Source organism: Anarhichas minor, unplaced genomic scaffold, assembly GCF_050575085.1.
Source record: "Anarhichas minor isolate MPS153535 unplaced genomic scaffold, ASM5057508v1 ptg000045l, whole genome shotgun sequence".
Classification (NCBI taxonomy): Eukaryota; Metazoa; Chordata; class Actinopteri; order Perciformes; family Anarhichadidae; genus Anarhichas; species Anarhichas minor.
The window spans coordinates 4760914-4782949 of record NW_027466491.1 but is presented as its reverse complement, the minus strand read 5'-3'; the positions used below and the strand labels follow the sequence as shown (position 1 = coordinate 4782949).

Below are 22036 nucleotides of genomic sequence, written 5' to 3'. Positions count from 1 at the left end.
ATGGAATTTACAGTCCCTACAGGGCTAAATGACATCTTCATAGATAAACACAGAGGCCACCCAGGTACTGGCAATACATTTCACTGGCTTGCAATACCACCTCTATATATATATATATATGACATTTTAAATTTAGTCTGTGAAGGAAAGTAAAATGTGTACATTAAAAATTGGCTTTGCAAAGGAAATCTATATGAAGTCAATGGTATGATATATTGGTTCCATAAACACAGGGAATGATGAACCTGCCCCCACGCACTGAAACGTTGTCATCTAATGGTACAAAATGCTAGCAATATCAAATATAATATTGTATTTGTATAATACACTTAAAGATTAAATCTTAAATGAAGTACAATATGAGATCCCTTGTTTTTACATGTAGATTAATTTGGTTTAGATGTGTAATCTGGGATGACACAGCTGAAGGGCCAAACACACGCGCTCCAGTGAATAAGGAAGTAGTAATTCCAGAAGGGGTTGCAATTACTGGTCTTTTCTTTGGATTGATGGTCTTTGTTGAAGTTGAATTTTCAAGTCCGCTTCACATTTGCATAACAAGCTAAACAAATTGTGCCCTGTCCACTTTTTAGAGCAGATTGATATACCCTCTCTCATGATTATGTATTAACAGGCCCCAGTCCAGATATGCCAGGTCTAATCGTTGCCCTCATCATCTCACGCTGCCTCATTATTTCTAGTTGGCTTGTAACTGTATTGCAGATGATAAAACGTGTGGGCTGCAAAATTTCACCAAAGTAATTATGTCTCATAAAGATTGTACATGGACTCACACAGATGAACACTACCCTAAAATGTCTCCTAGTCTTTTTGCCATGAAATTTGAGTTCCTTTTCCACCAAAACAAAACATACTGTTACACTGTCTAGCAACACGCACAAAGAGAAACCTCGATATAGCAATAACAAAAACATATACAATGTCCTGCTTAGCATCTGTCTGCAGCTTTACTGTCCGTCGGTGTGAACAACAGACCTCTGGGTGTGAAAGGAAGCAAACTTGTATATTTTGTAGGTGAAAGTGTGCATCTGTGGGTTTGTTTGCCCGGGGGTACGTATATCATGTGGTCTTCTTAAATCAGTGCTAGAAAAGGAGGAGCAGACAGGAGTGATAGAGAAGCACAAAGGAACCCGAAGCGATTAAACCCCTACTCATACCGGCTTAGCAGTGAAAGCTTCACAGAAAGCCAACAATGGTTGCCTTCCTTTAAATCTTGCTTCTCTCTTGCTTTATTTCCCCCTCTCTCTCTCTCCTGCACTATTTACCCCTCCTCCTGTTCTCTCCCTCTCTCAAACAGATTATTTCCTTTCTTTTTCTTTATGTCTGTCTTCTTTGCGGCACGTTAGGCCGCTTAGCTTCACAATACTCATGTCAGGTCAAACCCCCCCCTCAATGTCTCCAATTCTGGATTAGAAGCGTCTTGCTGCATAAGGTATCACTGTGTCTCAGACATCAACCACCTCGAAGGTCTTTCTTTCATTGACTACGACCTCTTTCTTTCTTTTCATTCTTTTATTTCTCTAAAGGAGTCTTAGGACACCCTGTGGTGTTTCCAGGTTGTTAATGCACAGAAAGTTCTTGTCTAAACCAATAGGGGATTCAACTTTATGAGGGGATTAGATGAGAACAAGAGTGTTGTGAGTTTGTGGGAAGAGAAGCAGAGACGGTTGATGTTATATCACATTTCGGGCGGGTTAACTTCTCACAGAATTTCTCACTGGACATACATTTATAAACAACTCCGGCTTCATCAGTGTTTTGTCTTTCACTTCCGCTGTAATAATGCATTTATAAACTTTCTAAAGTGTTTGCAGTTCTCATACCCACCTCACTTACAAATCCCTTTAGTTCAAACTACAGGGAATTACCCTGCAGTAAGTCGAGGGATACTGTTTGGAACAGGAGCCAGTAAATTCCTTTAACAACACAAAGGATCCAGTCCTCCCAACTGCCCAAACCACTGTTGGACTGGATTAGACCACCTGGTTTGGTATTAAGAGGTGGAGGAATCCATCCCTGCCCCCCGCCAACATCCACATCTCCACCTGCGCTTGGCATTGCCCATGAATGCCAGTCATTAAGACAGCATTACAAAGACGAGGCCTACCTCTTTCCCAATGGAGCGGCTCCACTTCCACATATAGAGCAACCATTGTTTTAAATGCCACTGCTCCCCGCCCCTTGGAGACCGGGTCTCCATTCACCGGCCACTGTAGCTAGTACACTGCCAGAGAGGAAATATGATAAATGTGTCTTAGCTCCGTCTGTCAGGGAGCGGCGGGACATTCTCTTTTTCCCCCAGGTGCCAACAGGTGTAAAGGAGTAAGACCTGGTCAGGTTACGAAGTCAATGCATGTTTGTGTGTGTGTGTGTGTGTGTGCGCATTTGTCATTCTTGAATAACACTCTCGCTCTTGTGTTTTTTTTCCAGGTGCACCAGAAAGGAGAAATGCGAGCGCTCATCAGAGCCCCGTCGCTTTGCATCAGACATCAAGCAGTGTGTGCGTCTCAGTGTCCACCCAAACAACATCTCAGTGTCCCAGTTTAGTGTCACGGTAAGTGGACAGAAACGCACTACTCCTCATCTACACTGAGAGAGAATCAATGACTTGTTCTCTAAAGGCTGTGCACAGTGTTTGCCATGTCATACATTTCCTCTCACGCAATTACATATTCTTTACTCTTTAATAAATTACACTACCGGAGCCGATTTCCCTTTTTCAAAATGAAATAGGTAATAGTTGTCATTTCCTTATTGTATTATTGTGATGCTTCGTTCTTGTGCCGTATGAAGGATAGAATGCTTTTCAATTAGAGGAGATTTAATATATTTTCCTTTCAATAAGGAACAAACACTTCAGCAAGCATTTCTTTTAGTGGCGCCATATTGCAGTAAACAGTGAGGCTAGCTCAATGTGTTGCTCGTGAGAAAATCTTGTCTGGCAGATTGACAATACCACACACTCAAGCATAATTTGTAATGCGATGTAATTATGCTCTAGATACTGATTAGTACACAGTGTTAACTCTCTAATCCTGCTTTACATCATTTTACTGCCTGCCAACATGCATCCTTCAAATCCTGACCTCACAAACTAACAGTCCCGTCCAGTGAAATACTCTCCCAAAGAATGTCAACAACCATTAAACGCACACAGTTTAACTCGGCTGTGTCTTTTGTGATTGTTGGCAACTAAATGCAACAGTTTCCCCCCCCCCCAGACATTTCATTTTAAAACAGCTGCCTGATTTAAGGGTCTTTATTGTTTTTGCTTTCTTTGCTGAAGTGTATTGATTAGTGTGCAAGGAGCTGTGATACATTGGGAACAAAATATGTCTCTGCAGAGAAATACAAACATTTGTTAGGTAGTTGTTTTTCCGTAGTTTTGTAACTCCTCCTTTCAGCGGATTCTGTGTCTGTCCACGCTCATCTGTTAGGAGAGAAGGTGATATATGTCATTTTCACTGATATGGTTATGGTTGGTTATGTTGCTATATACAGATTGTATGCTTCTTTTTTTTTAGCTGATTAAGCTTGTGTTGCATTTTAGGGGAATACATTAAACAAAGACCCGTGGGAGTTTCCGTGGAATGTTATAAAAGATGTTATGATAATCCCTGCGACCTAAGTGATGTCCCATTTCAATTCCCATTTCCTGTATGGTTTGGAAATGGCTTTGAATCTCAGAGACTAAGTGCATAAATATCCAATATGATTTTCTAAGGTCAAGCCTGAATAACTATTCTCCCCCCGCGTTGCTCCGAGGGTCACATGAGAGGTGCTGATTTTCTGAGGTACACCTCTGCATCGCACTAATGATATTCATGGGGTGTGTCTGTGTGTCTGTGTGTGTGTGTGTCTGTGTGTGTGACGTTGCTCAACTCTGATCCTTTAGAGAGTGTTTAACCTTTTCCCAGTGAGCAGGCTTTACCCAAAGGCTATGCAACATATCTCCCATCCAACTGATTGCAGGGCAGAGGCTTCTGCTAGACAGACAGGGGCTCCTCCTTGACCTTTGTGTTATTAAATTGTTGGGAAGATAAGCCAAGAATGAAACAGAGACACTCCACTGCTGAAATCAGAACCATTTTAAGAAAAAAAAACAAAAAAACAATTTTTCTTTCACAATTAATTCTCTTTGTTTGAAAAGTGTCTTCTGTTATGCTATACGCTTCGGGAGGAATTGCCTCTATGTCCATACATAAGTTGTTGTTTTAAACTTATCTATTCATTTAAAGTCTTTTATAGCTATATTATATATATACAATAATGTTCGTCTCTCCAGTCTTATTTCCTAGACTAAAGCATTAAATACTTTTTAAATACTTTTTTACCATGGCAACATGAACAGCCCATCATCACATATCCTCCATATTAGACATGGTGTTTTGTAAACTACAGGAGGGCATTTGTGCGTGTGTGTAAGTATGGAGGATCTTAAACTGAATAGGTTATTTTCATGTTTATGCAGCCCTGCTGTGGCTAGACTTGGCCATGACCACTCTAGATGTAATTGAGGAAACTCAAGGCCTGGCTGTATTCCCTCCTTAAAAGAAAAAAATGATTTAAAGCCAGAGAAGAAGTAGAAGGTGAGAGGTAGAGTAAGCAGCGAGTGAGATAGAGGATGTGTAAGAAGATGGAAGCCCGGTCGTGCACTGTCCATCTTATGTGGGAAGCTGTGTATCTGTTCACACCCACGCCACCTTCTTTTCATTAAACAGCAATATAAAAACAGCGCAGGTCAGCCCTTCTCTGCCGCTGAGGCAGCTTTCAGCCTCACATCACAAGTGTACTATGGACTTGCCTCAAATCAATGCCCAGAGCAAGGCCTGCTGCAGACACGCTTTTCCATCATTATGTATATTCTGGTCTTGACCCCACTCCACCTGGCTCCAAGACCCTCTTTTTTTTCCCCTTCTTATTCAAGGACAGGTTGTTTTTTTTCTTTTTTCCTCCTGCTCCACCTGATGCAAATTTTTGCTGAGGTGCAGAGAGAGAGCTGACGCAGCATTTTTCAAATGAAGAGGAAAGATTCACATTCTCTAAGTCACAGAGAGTCCACTTTTACCTGCATGTCCAGGTGCCTATATGCTCACCTCAGTCTTCCTGCTATTTCTGTCCTGTCCAGATTCTCCTCTCATCTCCTCAACCATCCACTTAACTTAACTTTCTGCTTTTATTCGGCATTATGGGGGGGGGGGGCTAGGAAGGTAGTAGTGCTTTTGGCCATCAGATATGGGTTTTTAAGATGACACTGATTCTAGTTTTAAGTTAATCTATATCTTACTGCATCAGTGTCTTGTTATTTTGATGTCTGGGCAGGATGCATCTGATGGCTGTTCATATATTAACTTCTCATTCATTCAAGAGTCTCCCAGTGGCTCCTTTGGCCTCTGACCCCCCGGCGGATGGATCATTGCCCTGTGCTTCTCCTCAGCAATATTGGGATATAGTCCTGTTTGAAGTGCACATTGGCTCCAAAACTGGTGTGGGAATCTCGGCAATGTAGTCACAGTTGGGGGACACATCTAACTTATTCATCCCACTTGGTCTTGCTTCATCAATTCATCAATATCAAAATGATTGATTTTCACTGTGTGCTGTGTGCCGTTACCGATGTGAAGTCATTGAAACTTAACTGACTCCTCCCTACAGTACATGCTGTTTTCTCCTGATATGGTTTAGCATAATATTAGAGCTGCTAATCACTGTCATGAGATCATTTTTATTTAATTTCGTATTACAGCCCAGGCAATTGCTGTAAAGAGAATATTTACCATAATATTGCAGAGAATGCTGACAGAGTAACACACCTTTCTGTCTTCCCCTTGCTACAGTTGGTGTTGGAGGCCCATAATGTCCCAGAGCTTTCTGCGGGTGTCAACTGCACCTTTGAGGATCTGGCTGAGATGAATGGCTTGGTGGAGGGAAACCGGATCAAGTGCTTCTCCCCCGCTGAGAAAGAGATGCCACGGATTATCGTTGACAAAGGTAAGAGTGGAACTATTGTAACCTTTTATTGGCCAGAAAGCAACAAACTCAGGCGATCAGGAAATATACGATACCATACTAACCAGAGGATGATTTTACACTGTTGGCATTAGATTTGATGTTTGCATCATGAACACTTTTACGGTGTACATGACATCAACATCTCTGATAGTGTAGAGGAAGCCTGCTGGTAACCTGTCAAAACGTCATTATTTATATTATTAATAAAGGAGATATATACATTGGTGCAACTGTTGAATACCAACAGGCATCTCTGTCAGGGAAGCACACATGTGGATGTTTTCCCTTCAGTCAGAAGCATGCTAGTCCTAGGGCTAAGAGTGTTCTTTGCATTTTTGTTTTCCTGTTGCCATCAGTAACTCAGTGGGCCTTGGAGCTCTGCCCTAGGACATGTTTAGTAATTGAATGAACATTAGGTATTAGGCTGCACTGGGATCTATTCTCTACCCTCACTCAAAGTGGATATGCTCCAGAGGGAGTGATGGGAGTTAACTTCACTGTAAAAGGGAGAATATCAAGCTGCACAACTAAGTGTTTTTACAACAGTATTTTTGCTAATTTAGTGCCTGGAGATTTCACAGTCCCCGCAGACAATGCCGCTGTTTCCATTCCTTTCAAGAGGCAAACAGCTCAAATATTTCTGACTATTCATTCCACAAGCACAGAAGGGAAAATATATATATTTTTTTCTCTTTCTAATTCCCCTGCTCTTCACCTCCCCTCTCTGTGGTCGGCTAAGCCTGGTCTAATTGAACACGGCCCCCATCTGGGAAGGCCTGTCCCCAGGCAGGCAATCCTTCATCACCAACCCTCAATGTGTCCTCATGTTGAAATAATGAAGATGCCATTTCCTTCCATACTTCCACAAAAGGACAAAATGAATAATGAAAAAGATGGTGATCCATCAATAATGCTCAAAAATTTACATACAAAGGAATGCTCACTAATGTTTTTTTTTTTCGACGCCACCACTGAAAATGGTATTCACACTTGCTTGTTTGTCGCTTGCGGGAAATGTAGATATCGGACCCAAAAACACAAGATAAGTAAAGTAAATTACAGTGCTGGTGAGACCTTGTAGGCCTGAGCTGTACATATGCATGAATATTCAAATTTTCCTTCATTTAGTCAGTGCACCCACGTGAACAGAAGCTTCACACGCACATACAATGCCATGAGCTGACACACGACACCACTGCAATTAAGAAATCCTCAGATAGACAGCACACATGTACATAGGTAAAGCTGACAGAGCCTGAGGGTGCTTTGGGGAATTAAAAACATGCCTTTGATGTGTGCCATGTCAACCACATGTAAAGCTGGTGATGTTAAAGTCGTGCAAACACAGATGTGTAAATATGTGCCCTGAGACACACACGATTGAAGCATTTCTCCCCATCTTATGCTTCTCCCACGCCCGCAAACGTACACGATGATATACTTTCGCTGTTTCAGAAAGAGGAAAATATTCCACATTTTGCCGATATTTGAAACGTTCATTTTTACTAGTACTCATTAGACTAAGCTGGGTTGAAAGAGAGAAAGGAAAGGAGAGATGGATGGAGTGAAGCGAGGGAGGGAGGGATAGATAGATAGTGCTAGCAGGCGTCAAGGTAACATTTAGGTGGCCTAATTAGGACAGATCCGTTGTCAGCGGTGCTTTACTGTGATTGATGAATGATTCCTTCTTTGTTAGAGAGATGGAAAGACTCACGGGGAGCAGAGGGAGTCGCAGTGTGGAAGGCAGCGGAAGAGACCCGTGTGTCGAGATGGAGCAGTTAGATGTGTGTGGATGTGCTGTTGAATTAAACATGAACTTCTTCATTAGGGCCAGACAAAAGGACACACCAAATACACAAGAGGTGCAAGCTCACATACACACATTTACACACACGGTTTCTGTTTCATCTTCTTCCCCCTTTACATTGTCAAAGACACTCTCAAAGACTTTTCCGGGGGAATATTTTCCATCCCAAGGGAAATGCTTTTGCACCAACTTTTAGAGTCTCTTATAAGGCTGCAGGTATAGGGGAACTTAACCCAACACAACCTTTCTACTCCCCCTCTCTACCAGGTAACAGTACTGCCTCTACCTCAGCAACAGGCTGAGCACTTGTGGCTCAAAGTAGTTCAGTCATCTCTTCTTCATGGGAAAATCTAATGTGACTAGACTCTGAAAAAGGATACGTGAACAAGAGAATAAAAAGATTAGCAGGCAGGGGTTCTTTTAAAGTGTCGTGCTGGATAGGTAGCAGTGAAATACATCTATTCCCATTATAATACTGTATTGCTTCTACTATTTCTTTCAGTTGAATGAAACTGTCAACAATGGGTTGATTTTATGACTTCTGAAACAAAAGCAATTCTTTCTTCTGTTATTCCTTTTCTCCTCTTTTTTCTATGCCTGAATACAAAACACTCCGTCTACCTCTGAGCATCAAACTATTCATTTTAACTATAATCTGTTTTCTCTAGGTGACCATCAGATTGTGCAGCTCTATCTCAAGTCCAAGGAGACGGGCCTGGCATTCGTAAATACCAGTTTTGTTTTCTACAACTGCAGCGTGCACAAGTCGTAAGTCTATGTTTACTTATAGCTCTCTAGAGTACGTCTCTCCCGCAGACAGCTTGTCATAATACTAATCCCTTCGTATTGATTAAAAAACTGGCATTGATTCTTAAACTGTTGGAAATTGTATTGTATACATAAATAAGTAGGCATATTGAGCCTCTGTTCTCTAGCGTATTCACTGCTGTTCAATACTAATTCACAACACTGCTCTCCATTCAGATGTCTGTCATGTGTGAGTAGTCCTTACCAGTGCCACTGGTGCAAATACAGGCATGACTGTACCCACGACCCTCGCACATGTTCCTTCCAGGAGGGCCGAGTCAAGAAGCCTGAGGTGAGTCCTAAGCGAGAGGTGGCAATAAAAGTGTGTATTTGATTTACTTTCTTTCTTATTTATACGGTAACCCAAGTTATTCAATCACCAAACCCCCCTGGAGTTGTTGCTTGGTGAGTCAAAGCCATTCAAACTGCAGCCCAGTAAGACAATGTCCAAGAATCCCATTATATCATAGTTTTTAATGCTGCTCAGCTCCAGCCGGCCTCTTTGAATTGCGCCAGCTAAGTAATAAAACATGGTTGAGAGTAAATTGAGAGGAAAGGTTTGGCTATGTGACACTAATGGCTATCCGTCTAGGTTTCACATGTAAAAAGAGTTATGTTAAAAGGATTGAGACACCTTTCAGCTGCAGTGCTTCCATCTGGCATGAGTCTCTTGGCATGTCTCGCTCTTGACTGCACATCAAAGGGCAGTGAAAACTAATAAAACGGAGCCATTTCCTCTTGCCCATCCCTGTTCCCCGCGACAGCTTATTCTGTGTGAATTATCAATAGTATTGGCAGCCAGTTCTATTCCCGTCGCAGCAGAGCCCACCGTAATTACGCCGCTCTGCTGCAGAGGACAAGCCACTCACTGGATGGGGTACATTCAGCGAATGCCCCGAACCCCCGCCCACTCCCCCTGTCCTGTGAGAGAGGTCTCACTTTGATTTAAAATCACTGCCACAGTAACGGCCTTCAGCGCAGAGCAAGGAGGTAAAGGATGGTTTGGGTATGTGCCCATGCATGTGTGTAACCTCTGGTCTGAGCCTGTGGGTACAGTATGTCTCTGTATATCTCTGCGTGTGTTTATCTGAATACGGTTTTTGGCGGCCTGTACTCTGTCAACTCACGGTATTTTTCAGGGAGAGGCTTTTTCATGGAGTTAGTGGCCTGCTAATCCTTGCCTGAGGTGAGCTATGATGAAGATCACTAGTGCTCATGTCTGGGTTGGCAGACGCTGCACGACGGACAGGGACAAGCTTAGCCAGATTGCCTCCTTTGATGAGCAGTCTGCTCTCAATTGTGTTATTCCACCCATGTCTCCCCCGAGCCATTCAACCTGCGTAGACAATATTATTTTTCTTTTTCCACAATTTCCATTATCCTTTTGAACCGTCTGCTTAGTCAGGCCCGAGCCTGAGTCTTTGCAGGTTTACTTTTCCAATTAAGTCCGGGGCTGGTGGTCAATATTGACTGAGGATAATAATGTGTGAATCCTCAAGAAAACCATAAATAAAGCAAAAGGGGATTTGGTATTAGCACATTAATGACATCCCTTTTTTTTTTACGTGTTGCTACAGAAGAAGCAGGTGTTTTGCAGGCTTAATGACTTTTAATTTGCTTTTAATTAACCCCTCAAATCCAAGGTCATGTATTAGCTGCCAGATTTTTTGGTTTGCCATTTTGAGTTAATGATTTAGACACACATACAAGCATGAGAACATGCAGGCACACGCACGGCTATCCATAGAATCATTCCCAAATTTCACGATAGGCAACAAGTCAACTTTGCTCCGTGAAATGGGATGGCCTCTTTCTGCTGCAGAAGACTTTTTGTGTACTATTACAATTAAGGGATTTCAGGCAGTGATCTGAATAATCCCTCAACGCTATGCAAATGATCGAGGCCAGGCAAATCTCCCTACTGGTTGAGCTTGTTGTTAGTATGCATGGCAGGACAGAGTTAAAGCTATGCCTGGGCGTACAGTGGGTGCCTTTTTAATCATGCCAGCAATAATATGGGCACATGGATCAGACGTTTGCCTGTTGGCACATTAACCAAGGCCACGTCTCGGTTTGCCCTCCACACATCTCAAGGACTTAGCCATTCTGATGAGGCTCACTCACTGACAGAGACCATGCATGCGGCTTCGATCGGTTACACTGAATAAATAGCCAGAAGGTATTCCTGACCAGTACTGTTGCATTTCTATAATGAATAGGCTGTGCTTGTTTACACAATAAACAGTTCTTTACCCGCATATTTATCCCTGTTTCTAACTGCAATCCCCATCCCAAGTGCACACATAGCCTCACCTTAAGCAACTAAAACTGAGGCCACTTCCTGTTTTCTTTGTCTGATGAAAACCACAGGCTTTCTTCTTCTTCTGTCTACAACACCGCATGTTCTTATCACAAGCTGTTGCCAAGCCTCTCGTTAATAGATTCAGCTGGTAAGGACATACAAAACACACCAAATATATTAATGTTACAAAATTTGTATCGCTACCCCTTAGCACATCCTTGGATTAGTTACTTTTTGTCTGTGCTGATCAATACCTTGGAGTTTATTTACCAGGAACGTATTGATCAGGGGATCAAGATAATTGTATTAAAGAGGAGTAATAGCTGTTAGTTGCCAATATTGGACAGGAATGGTAGGGAGAGGAGTCAGATGAGTCTTTGCAGAGTGAAGACAAAAGGGAAATGTCAAAACTGAGAATAAAAAAATGACACAAAGTTGGAAGTAACTGATTTTTTATCTTTAAATAAAGTGGTTAGAATAAAGGTAATCTGGCTAAACTGTTTGTTTACAATCTGGCCTATAAAGACTGCATTGCCCGGTCATACTTAATTGTGGCAATTTCGCCTTGGTTCTCTGACCTTAGCAGCGAGTGGAATGATATAAACACCATTATTGATGATGGTCAAAACTATTAATAAAACCCCCAAGTTGTAATAAATTGCAATGTTCCTTTAAGAGCAAGGACAGAGATGCAAGCAGAGAAGGAGAGGTATTTGGGGGGGGAAAAAGTTAAGGTGAGAACTGAACGGCAGGATGGAAACAAGCTGAGGATCAGCTGGGCAGGAGGGGAAATGAACAGAGAGCGGGAGAGTGTCTTTGCCCGAGGCTCTGTAGGAGATGATAAAACAGAGGCCAGTAAAGAGGAGCTCTTGGTAACCACAAGGTGTGTGTGTGTGTGTGTGTGTAGTGTATGAAAACTGAAGATCCTCTTCATCTTCACACCTTACACTGCTATAATTATGGGCCTCTCTCTTTCGCTCTTACCCTCCCTCCTCCCTTGCTTCAAACTATGCCAAGGGCTTTTACATTCACTGTTCCCACTTCGCGGCCTACTCTCTGTCACTCTCCCTATCTCCACCTTTTCACACCTCCCACGAGCCTCTAATTATCAGATCTAAGTAGGTCCCCAAGAAGAAAAGAAGGCAGGAAAGAAAAGAGGGAGAGAGAGAATCGGTGAGAAGGAGTTGATGGAGAAATGAGGAAGGGTCAGCGAGTGAGGTAGGCCGAACAACACAGGCTGGGTTTAGAGAGCGATAAATGAAGGAGGGATAAAGCACGAGCGTGACAGAGAAACCGAGATGAGGTCAGAAAACAATGAGTCGGTAATGGAGAGAGGAAGAATGAAGGATAATTACAGTATATAGATTTTAAAAAAGGAGAGGCGCCAACTTGGTTTTCAGAAGTCAGCGCTTATTATGTTAATGCTAAGTAATGCTATCCTCGTGCTTTAGTGCAAGTCCTTGATTACATTCATATTTTCGCACAAAGACACACATCAACACATGTATAAACTCGTCTGCTTCACATCTGTACTTTATGGTCTCTATCACCTCCCGCTGACAGAACTGTTATCTCTTTCTTCTGCCGGGACAAAATATATTAAAGAGTTGTTTCACCCAAATTACAAAAAAGCTTTTCTCACTTACCTCTACAGGTAACTTACCCATGCAGATAGTTTTGGTTCAATTCATCGAGGTTATATTAAGATTATTTTCCTTCTCCTATTGGTAGGAGACAAGCAGTCAACACTCGACAGTATGTTGCCTGATGGAGTTGTACATTTTGCATTCAGCTGCAATATGTGCATATTTATGGGTCTGTGTGATATGTGGTTTGTGTGCATGTATCTATGATTTGCATTTGCTCCCCTGTTATTTTTTGCAATTGAGTCGTTGGGGGGCTGAGATGAATGCACTGACATTAGATCAACTTAAATGTTGAAATTAATCTTAACAGGCGACAGCGAGCGTCACTGCCAGCACCACCAGCATCGGTAGCCAACTAGGATATACACGTGTGTTTGTTCAAACCACTGAAAGCTCACTTGGCCTCAGGGACTACTGGCAACAACCGCAGTGTGTTGTGTCTGAGTGTGTATGTACACATACAAACACAAAAATCTGAGCTAAGTAGGAGAAAAAACACACAGCGCACACACTTGCTTGTTTGTGGATTCCCTGCCACATTTGGAATTTTTCATTGTTATCGAGGCAATTAAGGCATCTGTTTTTTGCTTTTATATTTTGCCGTTTCTTCTGTCACAAAACTTTAAAAAGGCTGAGAATTAAGATTTTACTGACTGCTTTTACTCTACAAGCATTGCTTCACAATTATACAGCAAATGACTTTAGTTAATGGGCTTGAATAAACCTGTTTGTATATGTGTGAAAGAGTGTGTTCATGTGTCACTATATACGACTGCTGCACATGGATGTGTAGTTGCAGTTGTAAAAACACTCAAACAATGAATTGTTAAAATAGTATATATATGTGTGTATGTAGTCAGCAGCTGTTGGAAGTTGCTTTTTGAAGTTTTCCATCTCCATGACATGTTGTCATAAAGGCAAATGATGCAGGAGATGCTGTCTGACTGTGGCTGTTCATCTTTTACTGTAATGGGATTCCAAGGCTCTAGTTTATTATTTGTATGTGTTTGCATGCGTGCGCGCGCATGTGTGTGTGTGTGTGTGTCAGTGTCACACGCTCGCATGTCAGTGTGAGTAAACCTTGAATCTGCTTGCATGTTTAAGAACACTTGATGCTCTCTTTTTCTCTCTCTCTGTGTGTGTGCGTGTGTGTGTTCGTGCGTGTGTGTGTGTGTGTGTGCACATACGCCACTATCAGTGTAGATCTGTGTCTTCAAGATTCAGCTTAAGTCATACTCCAGTGCTTCCCATGCCTTCATTTCCACAAAATAGATCAAATTTATTGTCCCAATTGTTCATGTGTATTAACTGGAAGAGATGTGATTAAAAATGGATTGCATCTCTCTTTGCTCTCCCACTCATTTTCATACTCCAAATACGACTCTTCGTTCTCAGGAAAATGAGATTTGGAAGAGCAAACACACATGCGCCACCTCTTCCTTCCACCACTGAACTCACTCGCCCTGTTTGTCATTTATCTATAATGACTTTGTGAATAGTGTCACAGAGCGTTCCCCTCTCTCTCGCCACTCAGCCATCCAGTCAGTCATTCAGCCTAACTCAATCAAGTGGCTTTTAATGAACTTCAAACAAGTGTTATCACCCAGTTCAACGTGCGCTATGCTTCACTCCCCCCCCAGCTCCATCCATGCGGGGGCTCACCTTATCTGCTCTCTTTCTTTTCACCCTCTTTCCCTCTGCCTCTTTGACATGCTAACGCTCCTCCTGTCGCATATGCTTTGTATTTTTTTTGCCTCTTTCAGTCACTCCATACTTTTGTTGTTCCTCTCTGTCATTTTGCCGATTTTGCTCTCTCTCTCTCTCTCTCTCTCTCTATCCACCGCTCCTCAGCGTTAACATGAAACAGTTCAGAGAGGTACTGTTCTCCATTTCCTATCTTTACCCTCCTTTACCTCCCTCCTCACCTTTTACTTCTGCTTGTCAGTCACTTTACTGTCCTTGCCACTGCTTTTCACTTGTTCCCTCTCTCCTCCACTGATCGTCTTTCCTTTGCTCTTCTCTGTCCATCTCTTCCCCTCCTCTCTTTTCCTCCTCTTTCCTCGCCTCGTCATCTTTCATGCAAGTCATAGGTGCTCTATATAGAACCAGCTACTCACACCTGAATTGATTGGCTCTTAATTTTAGACCTCCAATTGCTAAGCGACTCATCTCCTCCTCTCTCTCTGTCATTCATTCTTTCCAAATTACTGCACGGGCAGAAATCAACCTGTGTCTGTTTCAACGTCCCGTGCTGTGGATAATGACGGTGGAGTACCTGTTGAGCTCAGCTGGCCCTTAACTCACAGTGAATGTGATCAGGTCCGAGGACGGTCTAACCCAGAGACTTAGCCCACCAGGAACCAACACAAATAAAAGCACTAAAACAAGCAGAAAGCAGTGCATGCTGAAGAGGCTATTTCATTCAATTAAATGAATGCTGCTGAAGTGCTGGATGGTCTGCTACATGATGAGAGTGTTGATTGCTCTGTGACTATACAGTAGACTTTATGTCAGTTATGTTGTAGGAATATTCCTGGTGCAATTAGCAACCATCCTCAGTGTCCCCAAATAGATAGATAACAATAAATAAACAACCAATATGAACTGTTCTTTACTGTATTATCATTAACAACGTAATAAAGCAGTGCTCAAACAAAAAAAAAAGGTGACGGTAAATTTTAGTTTAGCTTCCATTTTTGTTTTGAATTATCTGTTTGGTTCTTTACATATGAAATATGGCACACGAAAGGCCAGATTTACATTTGTGACTGGAACTCTTGCTAACATTTATCTTTCTTCCATTCAAATCCATTAAAGAGAGTTGTGTACTTCACTGTGTGCCTCAGGTGACAGGCAAACTGCACTTCTAATATCACTCGGATGCAAAATTACATTGCAGGGTCTCCTCGCGTAACATTAATCTAATTGCAATTATCCATTAAACCTGATAAAAAGACCCATAGTAACACACTATCCCTCCCTTTGTCTTTGTCTCTCTTACAGGGGTGTCCCCAGTTGCTGCCTGCAGATAGGATCCTGGTGCCGGTCAATGTGGTGAAGCCCATCACACTACGGGCGAAGAACCTCCCCCAGCCCCAGTCTGGACAGAGGGGGTATGAGTGTCTGCTGACCATCCAGGGAAGCGAGCACAGAGTTCCTGCCCTGCGTTTCAACAGCTCCTCAGTGCAGTGCCAAAACACATCGGTGAGAATGAGTGTGTGCATGCGTGTGTATTTTACTTGCAGCTTCTCTGGGATATCGTTATTGAGCACCGCACACCAACACAATCTCTATAAAAACGCCCCATTTCTATAAAGGTTTCCCGTAACAGTGACCATAATATCTTTTCTATCTCTAGCACACACATACAGCCACGCGCACGCACACGTTTTTCCTCTTTCAGCTAGACTGTGGGTAGATAAGACAAGAGCCTGACTTTCTCTCTCCTGTACAGCGTTCCCTGCGATCATGCTCCATTCACTGACTGAATAATGCATTGACAGCAATGAAAGGCTAGGATGGAAAGGGGCTTTATACTGGATTTGATGCTAATCGTCTGTTGATACAATAACATCTCATCTTCCTGTCTATCTTCATCACTGTGTGTGTGTGTGTGTGTGTGTGTGTGTGTAGAGACGTCTGCGGGATTTGTGTGTTTAATCACAGTACAAACCAAATATTGTGCTTTGATTGAGCAGTTCAGGAAGGAAACTGTAATTTAGTAGGAAATTATGATTCGAGCACCAACCCTCCATGCTGCGGAGTGTTACTGAATCAAATGAAAAATAATCCCGTCTTTGAAAGCTCTCTGGTGTGTATATTGTGTTTGGGAATTCAGTGCGTCTACAGCCACCTGTTGATGATGCATTTTACATTCAAAGGGGTATTGTTACACCAGAGCCTTTTGGACTTGGAGATGACAGACAGTTTAAAGTAGCTCAACAGCTTCTCTCTCTCTCTCTCTCTCTCATATTCTCTTCCCCGTCTCTTTATCTTTCCCGCTCTGGTTTCCATGGTGATAGTATTTCTATGATGGGATGGAGATGAGCAGTCTACCCGTGGAGCTGACCGTCATCTGGAACGGAGATTTCAGCATTGACAACCCCGCCCACAACAAAGGTGAGCGTGCACAGAGGCACGAGTATGCACACGCTCTCACACACCATATCAGTTTTTTTCAGTGCTTTCGCACACATTCAGTTGACATAGTCTCTTATAAACTCTCATTTAAACACACACACATAGACACAAACACACAGTGAAGCTGCTGCTTTCTCATTGTTGCCCTTGGAGCCGGTCTCCATGGCAACAGGCGGGCGGTGTGCTGAAGTGCAGCATCCATCCCCTGATGTTGCCATGTAGAGTGGTTAACTTTAACACATCCCCTCTTTACACTTTCCTTCTGTACGTCTGTTTCCCCTCCCGTCTCTCTCCATTGCTCTGTATGTCTGTCCTGCACTTCACTGTCAGACTGTAGTCTGTTGTCAGCTGTTTCTGTTATTTGCTCTGACAGAACCTCTCTGGGAGTTGGGCAGTATTTTCCATCCATCATTTTTCTCATCTCGGTAACGTAATGTGCTTTCCTGTGGCATACATTTCAGAAGAGCCGTAATGGAAAAAAAACATATAGCTGGACAAAAAAATGGAAATAAATAACAAATAAATATAATTAAGCAAAGGCTAGATTTACAGAGATAAAATAGGTAACGTATGATATATATTGCTGCCTGTAATTTCCAGCTCTCCATCTACTCTCAGTATGTGGAATGACAGCTCAGTGCTGAATTTGTAAGCTTTCAGCATTCTGCTGCTTAGCTTGATTCAGTTTGGCCACTGGCGATCCACCGCACTGAGTGATCCATGCTGGGGCAGGAAAACGGCAGCATGCTGGGGGTTGTAGTTCTCTGATGGGAAAACAACTCATTTTATCCCAAGGCAGTAGAGTCAGACATTAGAAACATATTGTTAAAATATGGATGAAATGCCAACATGACACTGTGCTGTAAGGCAAAGTTTGTCTGGTATTTGTGTTTTATGATTGTGTGTATGTGTCTGAGTCAAATACGTTGTACAAAACATATCCTTGAGCATAAGTGTGAAATTAAAGAAGCAACAAAAGTTAGAGAGAGGGAGATGCTAGAACTAAAGAGTCCTTCTTTACCACCCTCCCACCTTTGTATGCCTGTGGAGAGAGCTGCTCCTCGGTCATCATTTGATGGACAGATCACACATGCATCTAATGGCAATTAAAAAGAAAATGGCTGGCCCGTTGCCATGGAGATAATATGTTAAATGCGCGGTGAAGCAGCAGTGTCAGGAACTCAGAGACAGAGAGAGGGATGATGATGATAGATGGAGAAATAATGAGACAAAGATATCAACGAATGTCGCTCTCAAAATATTCAGTTTTGTTGTTTGCATATTCAAACAGCCGCAGACGGACATTGAGAGATTTGGGTAAACAACCCACATTTTAGTTAATGTGTATTTTGAACTGTTGAGGTGCCCATTATTTTAGAGGCTTTTGCACAAAATAAATTTGCATGCATTTGCTGTTCTGTAATCATTTCTACAAAGGTTGTTCACATGAGTTATCCACTCTTTCTCCCTCTGTCGTTATCCCCCCCCCCCCCCCCCCTCTTTCCTCCCTCTCTTTTAGTCCATCTGTACAAGTGCGACGCCCAGCGTGGAAGCTGTGGTTTGTGTCTGAAGGCAGACCCACTGTTTGGATGTGTTTGGTGCAAAGGAGAGAACCGCTGCACACTCAAACAGCACTGCCCCCACCCCGAGAACCAGTGGCTGGAGCACAACGGCATCAACAGCAAGTGCACCCACCCGAGGATCACACAGGTGGGACACACACTGATTGCATTACTGTCCACATACGCATCTCCACAAGCCAAGCAATGCCAATATTAATGCCTTTGACTTATAGACCACACACAAACACACACAGAAATAATTACAGTCCACTAATAGGAGCATACTTACATTCATTGTAGTAAGAGCCAAGGTTAGATGTGTCCTAAGAAGAAGACCATAGTTGGTCCCTCCGCATCACTTCCTGCTGCTCCTACATGTGAACATACAACACTAGGAATGTCCATGTAAGATCTTGAAAGAGACGAATCATCCTCATTCTTGCTAGTTATCAATCAACTCTGCACAGATGCTCACGCAAACCCCCGCGTAACCCAGTCTGCTCCTGATAACCACAGACACCGTGTGAGGCAAATGGACTTGACCTGTGAAAGACATATAAGAGGGGCAACAGCAGAAGGGTGAAGGGTCAGCGAGATGAAGGATAAGAGGATGCAAAGGGAAGATGGATGGAAAGATGCCCAGATGAAGGCAGGGGAGGATGGATTGGGTTAACATGAAAGAGAAGTGGTGACGGATGGGTAGACTGAGACAGAATAGAGTCATGTGAATCATGCTGAAGGGGTGGAAGAATACCCCTACAGCCTCCCCATATCCCCATGATGGATATAAAGGTCCTCGCTGCGTCATTTTCCTTAGAACGAGCGTAAAGAGCAGATGGTGACTGACTAGATATGAAGGGATGAAGCAAAGCGTGGATAAAAAAGACAGAGAGGGGAATGCCTTTTGGTGTCCTGGGGAGTGATGGGTGTGGACAAAGAGAGGGGGTGAGGGATACAGGTTTGGAAGGTTAATCCTTTCTCAGCTGTCCGCTCTCCTCTCTCTACATCATCCTACATAGACCGGCATACAGATAAGTTGCCGACCTTGGTGAAGATTTACTGAAAGCGGCACCGTAGACCCCATTGTTTCTCGTAATCTTGAATCTCCACGGATAATGTTAACCTGATGGGTTTCAGTAGAATTCTCTCTTTTTTTTTCTAAATAAAGACGGATAGTCAGACACTGAAAAAAATAGTCTGAAGTCTTTGGACACTGAGGACATAGACATCTCCAAAACAGGGGACTTTACTACCTTTTCATCTACTCATACCCAAACCGAAACATTGTGATCATTTTATCGAGGCAAAATCAAATCATCTCTTGAAGAAGGTGACCAGAAGATGGTAATACATATGCTGGGCTTATTAAAGGAGTCTGGATTAGTAAAGAGCATCCTCCCCTGCACTGTTTGTCTTCACCTCGAGCACTGGATTCATTTCTAGAGATAGGCCCTGTATTTCTCCTTGCATCCCCGAGGCTGCAGCCGGGACATATTGCAGCCTTCTCACGTCCCCCATAAAAACCGTCAGTGGGTGAGGAGTGAGGACTGTTCCAAGACGACCAGGGCTCTAATGCATTCTAATACGCTTCATTATAATGACGACTCCCATCAACAATATGAGAGGGAGAGACTGGGATAGATGGAAAGAGAAAGGGAGAGAGCACGAGAAGTGATTAAGTGCTTGCCTCTGCCCAACCGTCAATTATCTTGTCAAAGTCACAAATCTAATCAACGCCTCATTGCGTCTCTCCCTCTCTTTCATTCTTTTGCTTCTTCCTTCTCCTTTACTATTTCTCTTCAACTCTTTGTCCCTCTCCATCCTCCATATTTGCTAATAAACGGAGAGCTACGATGCATTGTTAGCAATCTTTTTAATTGCATGTATTGTAGCCCTGTTCCCCGCTGGCTCTTTTTTTCATTAAGATATCAGCAGGGAGCCTTATTAATCAGAGACTCTGAAGCATACTAAAACGATATCTCCCACACGGCAGCCACACGACTTGTGTTGTGCATGACCTGGCTTGAGCTGGCCTCTGTCATTCGATTGGCTAGTTCCTTTCAAGCCCAGCTAGGGGAGTTTGTATCAGTTCACTTCTTCGAGAAATAAACAAATTAAAATAGTTTGATGCTCATGTGGTTGTAACGTAAAGATTATCACACCACAACGAGCAAGAGCTTCCAGCCGTACGATAAAGCCACACACACACACACACACAAACACTCACTCGGCACTCTACCTGTGAAACGCCGCAGGGGGTCACACTGCCAACTGCAAACCAAGCAGAGAAACAATCTCGGCCCCAGTGAAAATCCTTGGGATCACTCTTTTTCAGGGGGGGGGGGGGGGGATGGTGACACAGCACCATTAAAGCTGTGGCCCTTTCTGCAGCATGCGGGACTTCTACTTGACAGAGACGGATAGAAACAGACTATTCTCTGTCCGTCTCTAACATCCATCCGTCTGGGCCGGCCTGATACACACTCGCTGGCCAAAAAAGTAATTGTGTGAGTAAAAGCGTTGATGGATGTTAGAACCGCCTCATCAACAATGAGAGATGTTGCTGATAAATCAAAGGACACTGATTACTGCAAAGATGTCACCCAATGCCACGTTTTAAGTTAATCTTATATAATATATTGTCGTGGTTTTCAGTGAATACAGGATTGAGCAATGACAATCCCTTGACCCCGAGTCTTGACCCCTTAGCTGTCACTGGAGCTGTTATTTTGTAGTTTATTCTCTCTTTCTTAGAAGAAGCTCTTCATGACATGAATATACTGTGCACTGCCATGGATCTCCTAATTGTTTGACACGCTAATTTCAGATACGTTGCAAATCAAGTTGGAATTTAAAATAGTTCTGTGTACGGTATGGACAAAGGGTTGGGAGACATATTGCAGCTAATGGAGATATCAAATGGAGACAGATTATGTTAATACCTTTAATTAAATAGCTTTGTTATGTTTGCCATGTCATTTTGAGTCTAGGATGTGTATGACACAATGCAGTATTGATGTCATTTGCCATGTCTAAAAGCAATTACGTCAATTTTCTTTGAAATTTTCTGGTTAATTTTGCCGACATCAAATGCATTTTAGTTTTTGATTATAGAAAAGAAACTCTTTAGATAGATTTTACATAATAGACATCAAGACACAAGAGACAAAGAGAGGGAAACAAATGAAGTGGTCATTTATATTATACCTTTACTTTTATTACATTTAATTTAACAAACCAAAGCTTGTTGTTTAGGAAAACAAAAAATCTCCAAAATCATTAATCCAGATTTGACTTTCCACAGATCACACCTCTGAGGGGTCCCAGGGAGGGCGGCACACTCGTGACTATTCGTGGCGAGAACCTGGGACTGGAGTTCAGAGAGATTGAGGATAACGTGAAGGTGGCCGAAGTGGATTGCACCCCCATACGTGAGGGCTACATACCTGCTGAACAGTAAGTCACATTTTATATTGATGACTGAATATAGAACATTGACAGCACAATGTTATAAACAGCAAATCCTCACTTAGTCTCAATTTGCATTACACATTTGAGGCATATACTGAGCTTTGTTTTACAGTAATTCACTATTTTTTCAACTAAAATGTACATAATCTCTATGAATAAAAACATCTCCAGCTGCACTGGAACCACGGTGAGAAGTCAAACTATATTTTGGAACCGCAACAAAGCTCAATCCTGAATTCAGTCTAGTATTTGTGTTCTCCCTTCACTT

General features: G+C 42.6%; 1 protein-coding gene across 1 annotated transcript in view; it reads left to right on the top strand.

The window, feature by feature from the left end:
* plxna4 (plexin A4) overlaps window positions 1-22036 on the top strand; it is a 182092-nt gene that overhangs the window by 123175 nt on the left and 36881 nt on the right. Inside the window, exons 5-12 of the mRNA XM_076111514.1 lie at window positions 2452-2575; window positions 5859-6012; window positions 8509-8608; window positions 8825-8939; window positions 15599-15799; window positions 16618-16714; window positions 18255-18445; window positions 21602-21753. Of these exons, the coding sequence (XP_075967629.1) occupies window positions 2452-2575; window positions 5859-6012; window positions 8509-8608; window positions 8825-8939; window positions 15599-15799; window positions 16618-16714; window positions 18255-18445; window positions 21602-21753 (1134 nt within the window). The remainder of the gene's footprint in view (window positions 1-2451; window positions 2576-5858; window positions 6013-8508; window positions 8609-8824; window positions 8940-15598; window positions 15800-16617; window positions 16715-18254; window positions 18446-21601; window positions 21754-22036) is intronic.